This window comes from Mandrillus leucophaeus, unplaced genomic scaffold, assembly GCF_000951045.1.
Source record: "Mandrillus leucophaeus isolate KB7577 unplaced genomic scaffold, Mleu.le_1.0 Scaffold441, whole genome shotgun sequence".
Classification (NCBI taxonomy): Eukaryota; Metazoa; Chordata; class Mammalia; order Primates; family Cercopithecidae; genus Mandrillus; species Mandrillus leucophaeus.
Genome location: NW_012104710.1, coordinates 921,358 through 930,911, shown reverse-complemented (window position 1 = coordinate 930,911; position 9,554 = coordinate 921,358). Strand labels below are relative to the sequence as shown.

Genomic DNA, 9,554 nt, shown 5'->3' with positions numbered 1-9,554 from the left:
AAAGACTACAATGAAATTCACTAAATGAGATGCAAATGGAATGGTTAAAAAATTTTGAATAGAATAAAATTAAAGTTGTCAACCAAATAGAAAGATATTTATTCATATCATTGAAAAAGACATGGGAGGAGAGAAAAATGTTGTTTTACTATGTACTACTATTTTAAAAATAAAACACAGAGGAAATATGATAAGTTGTGAGATCTAAAAGAGCATCCTCAGATTATTTTAAATGGTCAACAACACCAATAGTGGGACAAATTGCACTCAGTGTAATAGTCCAGGTTACATTTCATTTAAAAAAATTTTTTTTTTTCGTTTCAGCCATCTTTGGCTATAGGTTGTATTTCATAGCCTGACTTGAGTCAAGAAGAAACAGATAAACCAAATTGATTAACAGTCTACAGAATTAGCCTTTTTGCTTCAAAAATTTCAATGTCATGAAAGACAAAAACTGAGAAAACAAAAAGGATTAAGGGAGCAAAAGGACAAAATAACTAAATGCATTGAATCATGGACAGGGGAAAATTATTGGGAAATGGATGATACTTGAATATGAACTAAGATGAGATCACAGTATTTTATCAAATTTAAATTTCCTGAATTTGATCATTATATAGGAATATACAAGAGAACTATATCCTCATTTTTAGGATAAATACATTCAAGTATTATTTAGGGGAAAAGACAAAGTCTACATCTAGCTTTCAAATGATTAAGAAATAAGTCAACAACAGTAACGTGTTTATATGTGTACATAAACAAATGTAACATAATGTTAACAGTTGTGGAATGTAAGTAAGGGTATATAAGAGTTCACCGGGCCAGGTGCGGTGGCTCAGGCCTGTAATCCCAGCACTTTCGGAGGCTGAGGTGGGTGGATAATGAGGTCAAGAGTTCGAGACCAGCCTGGCCAGCATAGTGAAACCCCATCTCTACTAAAAATACAAAAATACAAAAATAAATAAATAAATAAACTAATTAATTAATTAAATAAAATAAAAAATTAGCTGGACATGGTAGCTGGCGCCTGTAATCCCAGGTACTTGGGAGGCTGAGGCAGGAAAATTGCTTGAATCCAGGAGGCGGAGGTTGCAGTGAGCCAGGATTGTACCACTGCACTCCAGTCCGGGCTACAATGTGAGAATCTGACTCAAAAAAAAAAAAAAAAGAGTTCACTGGGCTGGACGCAGTGGCTAGCACCTGTAATCCCACCACTTTGGGAGCCTGAGTCGGGCGAATCACAAGGTCAGGAGATCAAGACCATCCTGGCTAACATGGTGAAATCCCGTGTCTACTAAAAATACAAAAATTAGCCAGGCATGGTGGCGGGCGCTTGTAGTCCCAGTTATACTTGGGAGGCTGAGATAGGAGAATGGCATGAACCTGGGAGGCAGAGCTTGCAGTGAGCCGAGATTGTGTCACTCCAACTGAACCTGGACAACAGAGTGAGACTCCATCTCAAAAAAAAGATTTCACTGGAGTATTCTTACATCTTTCTGTATTTGTGAACTGTTTTTTTGGGGGGGTGGGTTGGGGGAAGACTTAGTCGTGCTCTTTCAAGTGCACTGGCAAAATCATAGCTTACTTTAATGGCAAACTCCTGGCCTCAAGCCATCCTCCCTCCTCAGCTTTCAAAGTAGCCAGGAACACAGGCATACACCCCTATGCCTGGTTTTAAAAATGCTGTGTAGGGATAGGTTCTCAACTCCTGGTTTTAAAAAATCCTCCTGCTTTGATCAGGCATGAGCCACTACATCAGGCCCATGAAGTTCAATCTCTCTCTTTCATTTTTTTTTTTTTTTTTGAGACGGAGTCTTGCTCAGTTGCCCAGGCTGGAGTGCAGTGGCCGGATCTCGGCTCACTGCAAGCTCCGCCTCCCGGGTTTAGGCCTCCCGGGTTTACGCCATTCTCCTGCCTCAGCCTCCGGAGTAGCTGGGACTACAGGCGCCCGCCACCACGCCTGGCTAGTTTTTTGTATTTTTTAGTAGAGACGGGGTTTCACAGTGTTAGCCAGGATGGTCTCGATCTCGTGACCTCGTGATCCGCCCGTCTCGGCCTCCCAAAGTGCTGGGATTACAGGCTTGAGCCACCGCGCCCGGCCTCTCATTTTTTTTTTTAAAGAGACAAGGTCTTGCCATGTTGCTCAGGTTGGAGTTCAGTGGCATCATCATAGCTCACTGCAGCCTCAAATTCCTGGGCAACAGCTACCTTTCTACCTCAGCCTCCTAATTACCTAGGACTACAGACATGTGCCACCATTCCCAAACAGTGTTTTTTAAAAAATACTTTGTACAGATGGAGTCTTACTATGTTGCCTGGTCTGGCTTTTGAACTCTTGGCCTCAAGTGATCCTCCCTTGTCGGCCTCCCAAAGCGCACGCCTGTAGTCCCAGCTACTCAGGAGGCTGAGGCAGGAGAATCACTTGAACCCGGGAGGCAGACGTTGCAGTGAGCCGAGATTGCACCACTGCACTCCAGCATGGTGACAGCAAGACTCTGACTCAAAAAAACAGAACAACAAGAACAACAAAACTTATCTCCTCTTACAACTATTCACTGGTGATTCATGAAATGTATGAGAGATTTAAATTTCAAAAATTTATATTTTAAATAAGTATAGTCATTTCTCACTTGATATCAATATGCTGTTGGAAACCGTGATTATAAGTGAAACCACATATATCAGTTCCCCAAATATCGCTCAATATTGCTACAATATTGATGAGAAAAATATTGGTTTCATTATATGTTGCTTTGCTTAAAGTCACAAAAAAAATGCCTAAATACCACTCGAGATCCAGACCCAAATAAGAAAAAAGATGGGTATGTTTGATTGCATTAAAAACAAAACCTTTTGCGGGAGATAACATAGTCAAAGGAAAAACACAAACTGAGAAAAATATTTGCAAATTATATCACAGAGTAGAGAGAAAATAGATAAATGGAAGAATTCCCTGCAAAAATGGGCTAGGTTATTTAACAGGTGGTTAAAACAAACTAACAAAAAGCCAAATGGTTCTTAATCATATGAAAAAAACACTCTAATTCATAAGAGAAATTCAAGTCAAAATCACCCTGATGTCATTTCTCTTAATAGGCAAAGACTCACATTTGCCAACATAATCATTGGTAAGACTACAGAAAAACAGATACTCTCTTACATTGAATAGAGGAAATGCAAAATGATATGACACTCCTGTGGAAGACCATTCTTTTAAGTCAAAATCCCTTTCCTCCAGACTCTTCCCAAAAAGGGAAGCAATGAAATAATATTCTTTCCTTTTTTGTTTCGAGACAGAGTCTTGCTCTGTCGCCCAGGCTGGAGTGCAGTGGCACGATCTCGACTCACTGCAAGCTCTGCCTACCAGGTTCACGCCATTCTCCTGACTCAGCCTCGCAAGTAGCTGGGACTACAGGCACCCACCACCTCACCTGGCTAATTTTTTGTATTTTTAGTAGAGACAGGGTTCCACTGTGTTAGCCAGGATGGCCTTGATCTCCTGACCTCATGATCCTCCTGCCTCGGCCTCCCAAAGTTCTGGGATTACAGGCGTGAGCCACTGCACCCGGTCACAGTGAAGTAACATTCTAAAGGAGAATGATTTAAACTGACCTTAACTCACTATAAAATACCCTCTCTGTACAGAAATGTTCATTTTTTTAATTCCACAATACTCAAATCCTATTCTCTCATATAATATACATAGTTGGTAGCTAAATAACATTTTACCATTATGTAATAGAGATCTGAATGGCAAGGCAATATACAACAGATTTAATTACTTTTCATTGAGGGTGCATCTTCTGTCGGTAGGGTGCCCATTGTATGACTTTAGATTCTCTGTGAGCTCTGTGTATAACCTGTCAGCCATTGGAAGAGGGATGCCATCCCACACCATGATGAGCACCACCATCACAGCAGTTGGACAGTGGTGGCCTGTACGCTGCCGGACCAAGCAAAGAACTTTTTCTTCATCACTGCTTCTTCTTAAAACCTGAAAAAACAGAATATATTCATCTATGGAAGACAAGTATGCCAAATTTGAATGCAATGGATATTCCTTTTGACATTCTGCATGATTATATTTTAGTTTATTTACTTAATTTATACAATTTGTTCTACAGACGGGGTCTAACTATGTTACCCAGGCTGGTCTCAAACTCTTAGCTTCAAGCAATCCTCCTTCCTTGGCCTCCCAAAGGTCTGGGATTACAGACATGTGCCTCCATGCCCGGCCATATTTTAGTTTTTTTAAAGTTACTGTTTCTCAAGGGATAAAAGCCTATAGGACTTTCCACTGCCTCAACAGTTCCCTCTCCACGAGACTCATCACAAAAGTACCTCAGCCTATATGACTAACAAACAACAGGCAGAACAAAAATCTGTGATATGTGGTTATTATTTGTAGAAGTAGTAAAAGGCAGTCTGTGTTTTATTTCACTGCTGTTCTAGTTTGCACAGCAGACAAGAGAGGGCTTGGTAGAAAACTTAACTGAACTGAAATTCCACGAATGTCACAAAGGAACAAATGTGGATGATCGAAAAAACCATCTCATGTAATTAGATGGAAATAACCAAGAACTCTCAACATTAAAAATAAACTTGACAACTGAATTTTGGCCATCTGAGGAATGTCACAGATTTTCCTTTGGGTGACTCATTTTACTATCAAGAATTAATATACACAAAGGAATGCCTCTGTGATTTTTGTGATTTTTACATGCTATTGGAAGGATGCATTACATGCTTTTAATTCATAAGACTAATGTGGTCTAGTTGACTTGGTGAATGCAAAATAGAAAAATTAATTGTAAATATTTATTTATTTATTTAATACTGCATCCAATTATTGGGATGTTAAAAACGCTTCAACAGTATTTAAAATTTGCTTAGTGGTCCGAGTGTTAACTACAAAAAAAAAAAAAAAAAAACTCTATACAAATGTTGTCACCACATAAAACCATCCAACCATTTTAAACTGCCTCCATTTATCAAAAATTTACAAAGTGCAGAGATTGACCACATTAATCAGCATATAACCAGAACATGATGAAAATGCCCATCCATGTGACCAGAATGGAGCAACCAATAGCATAATTTTTTGTTGCTATAATAATATTACAAAACTTGAGATGAAACTTCTTAAGAAGTTAGTTACCCAATATCACTTTCTTCTGTCACTCCAGATGGTTAACAATCATTGCTACCAAGTCATTCCTTGAGTAGAGTTGGCTTTAGGACCTTCCCCCTAGACACAATTATTTACATTAAATTTTTTTTCTGTATTTATATGTCCTCTTACAGCCAAATAATAACACACTACTTGCAAATAATCTCAAATACAAAATTATATATATTGTATCAAAACTATATTGGTTAATATTCAAGTTGTCAAAATTAACAACAAATTTATATTAATAAAATTTTTGTATGGGAAATGCTAAAAAGCTTTTTACTGATGATATTTGTGCCTTTTCTGGATATTCCAAATTTCCATCAGTGTACAATAGAAAATTAAGCACAATGGTTAGGGGTCTTTAAATTCAAATTTGAGTTCAATAAACTGCTTAAATATTAAATCTGTCTGGGCCGGGCGCGGTGGCTCAAGCCTGTAATCCCAGCACTTTGGGAGGCCGAGACGGGCGGATCACGAGGTCAAGAGATCGAGACCATCCTGGCTAACACGGTGAAACCCCGTCTCTACTAAAAAATACAAAAAATTACCCGGGCGAGGTGGCGGGCGCCTGTAGTCTCAGCTACTCGGGAGGCTGAGGCAGGAGAAAGGCGTAAATCCGGGAGGTGGAGCTCGCAGTGAGCTGAGATCAGGCCACTGCACTCCAGCCTGGGCGACCCAGTGAGACTCTGTCTCACAAAAAAAAAAAAAAAAAAAAAACTAGCCGGGCGTGGTGGCAGGTGCCTGTAGTCCCAGCTACTCAGGAGGCTGAGGCAGAAGAATGGCATAAACCCAGAAGGCGGAGTGCAGTGAACTGAGATCCGGCCACTGCACTCCAGCCTGGGTGACAGGAAGACTCCGTCTCAAAAAAAAAAAAAAAATTAAATCTGTAAGACCTCTGGAAACTAAAAATATTATTAAAATAAACAAAGGACTAACTATATGCAGAGGAGTATAAATTCATGGAATAGACATTATTATAATTATGTCAGTTTTCCCAAAATTGATCTCTAGATTCAATGCAATCCCAATCAAAACCCTATCAGAGGTGTGTGTGTGTGTGTAAACTGACCAATTATTCCAACGTTTATGGAAGAAAATGAATCTTGACCCCTACCTCACACTGATCAACTTGAATATAATGTATATCTAAACACAAAAAATAAAGCAATGAAGAATTTTAGAAGAAAACATAGTCATGACCTACGAGTGGGCAAAGCATTTTAAAATGGCTTACCAAATCTGCTAATTGAAAAGATAAAAAAGGCTGGGTGACGCAGCTCACGCTTGTAACGCCAAGATTTTGGAAGGTAGAGGTGAGAGGATTGCTTGAGGCCAAGAGTTCGAGGCCAGCCTGGGCAACATACTGAGACCCAGTCTGCATAAAAAATAAAATAAACCTGGCATAGTGGCATGTACCTGTAGTCCCAGCTACTTGAAAGGCTGAGGTGGGAGGATCCCTTGAACATGGGAAGCCGAGGTTTCAGCGAGCCCAGATGTCACCACTGTGCTCCAGCATGGGCGACAGAAACTCTGTTCCCCCCCAAAAAATATAATAAAAAAATAAAGAAGGCAAGCAGGAGGATCACTTGAGATGGAGAGTTCAAGGCTATCATCATGAACTTCAGCCTAGGCAACAGAGTAAAAAAAAAAAAAAAAAAAGCAGGCCAGGCGCAGTAGCTCACGCATGTAATCCCAGCACTTTGGGAGGTGGTTGGATCACTTGAGGTCGGGAATTTGAGACTAGCTTGGGCAACATGGTGAGACCTTGTCTCTTCAAAAAACACAAAAATGAGATGGGTGTGGACACCTGCCTGCAGTCCCAGCTACTTGGGAGGCTGAGGCTGGAGGATCCCTTGAATCTGGGAAGCCAAGGTTGCATTAAGTCCAAATCTTGCCACTGCACTCCAGCATGGGTGACAGAAACTGCCTCAAAAAATAAATAAATAAATAAATAAACAAAGAAGGCAAGCAAAAGGGCAGAAGGAAATATTTACATTACATATACTTGACATAATACATATATACACACATTATATATATTTACATTGTATATATTTGGCATAATATATATGACACAACATACACAGAGAATTGCCCCCATAGAAAATTGGCAGAAAAACATTGAATAGGCACTTCATAATAGAGAATACGGAAATAGATGATGAGCATATGAATATATGCCCAACAATATTCGTCACCTAGCAAAGTAAAACACAGTAAAAAGGAGCTACCCAGGACAGCACCGTGGCTCATGCCTTTAGCACTTTGGGAGGTGGAGGTTGCCGCGAGCCAAGATTGCACCACTGCACTCCAGCCTGCACGACGGGAGCAAGACTCCATCTCAAAAAAAAAAAAAAAAAAAGAAAAGAAAAAAAAAAGGAGGTACCTATGTTGGTGGAAAGAAGAAAGTGTTGTTATAAAGATATTATTAAATTTCCAAGAGGCAACTGTAGCTAAGATTATTCTTGAATACTCAATGCTTGGGACAGAAGCAGCTCAAAGCCCCATAGAGGTTTTTGTTATAGCAGGCAAATTTGGCTTCTAGTCATGTCACATGCATATAGGAAACAGAAAAACCAAGTAGTTAAATAGCTTTTTAATTACCCTGCTTACAAAAACCAGGAGAACACTGAAGGTATACACATTCTAGTTGTTTGTACAAAAATACACTATCTATTCCTAATGTCAATGAATACTGTGGTGACATTTAATTATTTTTCTACTATATTCACTAACTTCTTGCTGGTATACAGACTTCATAATTGTTCTACAGTCCTATTTGAAACAGACAATATGATATATGACTGGTATTAAAATAATAGGACACAATTATTATAGCTATAATAGTCTTTCTAGAATATTTTTCAAGATAATCACAGAAAAATCTACTTGATTTTTACAGAGAGTAAAACAAGTAGATTCCTATATACTGAAGATACAGTAGCTTTACTACATACCAGGAATAACCAGATAGAAGTTTGATTTAAAGGCTGATATCTCAGTAAGGTTGTTAAAAAACAGAAAGATGCCAAAAACATAAGAATAAAACTATAAAAAATATAAAGAGAAGGTTATAAAAGAAAGTTCACTTGGAAGAACATGACAGTGTTCCTAAATGAGAAAGCCAACCCTAAATGTCTAGCCACAAATCTCTCCCGCAATCTATTCAAATTTAGCGTGTTTCTAAGGTTCATATGGAAGGGTAAATGCGTATCATGTCAGGAAAATTTGTTTTTAAAGAATTTGAGGGTACAAGCGCAGTTTTTTAACATGGATATATCGGGCAGTGGTGAAGTCTGGGCTTTTAGTATACTCACTTCCAAAATAGTGAACATTGTACCCAATAGGTAATTCTCCAACCCTCAAGAGAAACATTTTCTAAACAAATAAGGGAATTGCTCTTCTAAATTGAAGTTTGTTCTTTTAAAATTGTTCTTTTTTTGTTTTCTATTCTTTTTCTTTTGGAGGCAGTGTCTCACTATGTCACGGTGGCTGGAGTGCAGTGGCTTGATCATGGCTCACTGTATGCAGCCTTTAACATCATTTAAAAGCTCTCCGGGATCATCTGATCCTCCCAGCTAACCCTCCCAAGTAGCTAGAACTACAGGCACTTGCCACTGTCCTTGGCTACCTTTTTGCATTTTTGGTAGGGACGAGGTCTGGCTATGTTGCCCAGGTTTGTCTCAAACTCCAGGGCTCAAGTGATCTGCGCATTTCAGCCTCCCAAAGTGCTGGGATTACAGGTGTGAGGCCCCATGCCCAGCCATGATAAAACCAGCCATGGTCTATTATACATATACATATTATACATATGTGGTCTATTATACATATTTACAAAAGTGTAATAGAAGATAACCTAAAAAAAGGTTATGAAGAGTGAATTCATGCAAGAAATAAAAATTAATAATTAGTAAAGACACCTACCTTTGCTAGTTACAATGCAAATTGAATCATGATGTCAAGTTTCACCTTAGGTGTACAATGACAAAAATTATCACTCTTAGCTTAGTATTTTGTTTCTATTTTTTTAACTATTAACAACAGGCCAGGTATGGTGGCTCATGTCTGTAATCTCAGTAATTTGGGAAGTCAAGGCAGGTGGATCACTTGAGGTTAGGAGTTCGAGACTGGCCTGGCCAACATGGTGAAACCTTGCCTGTACTAAAAATACAAAAATTAGGGCAGGGCACAGTGGTTCAAGCCGTAATCCCAGCAATTTGTGAGGCCAGGGCAGGCGGACCAGCTGAGGTCAGGAGTTTGAGATCAGCTTGGTCAACGTAGTGAAATCCTGTCTCTACTAAAAACACAAAAGTTAGGCAACTGTGGTGGTGCAACCTATAGTTCCAGCTACTGAGGAGGCTGACGTATGAAAATC

At 39.2% G+C, this 9,554-nt stretch overlaps 1 protein-coding gene across 1 annotated transcript in view; it reads right to left on the bottom strand.

The window, feature by feature from the left end:
* The window catches only part of TET1 (tet methylcytosine dioxygenase 1), a 124,223-nt gene that overhangs the window by 23,448 nt on the left and 91,221 nt on the right, over positions 1-9,554 (bottom strand). The window contains exon 6 of the mRNA XM_011994094.1: positions 3,786-3,997. Coding sequence (XP_011849484.1) covers positions 3,786-3,997 — 212 coding nt within the window. The remainder of the gene's footprint in view (positions 1-3,785; positions 3,998-9,554) is intronic.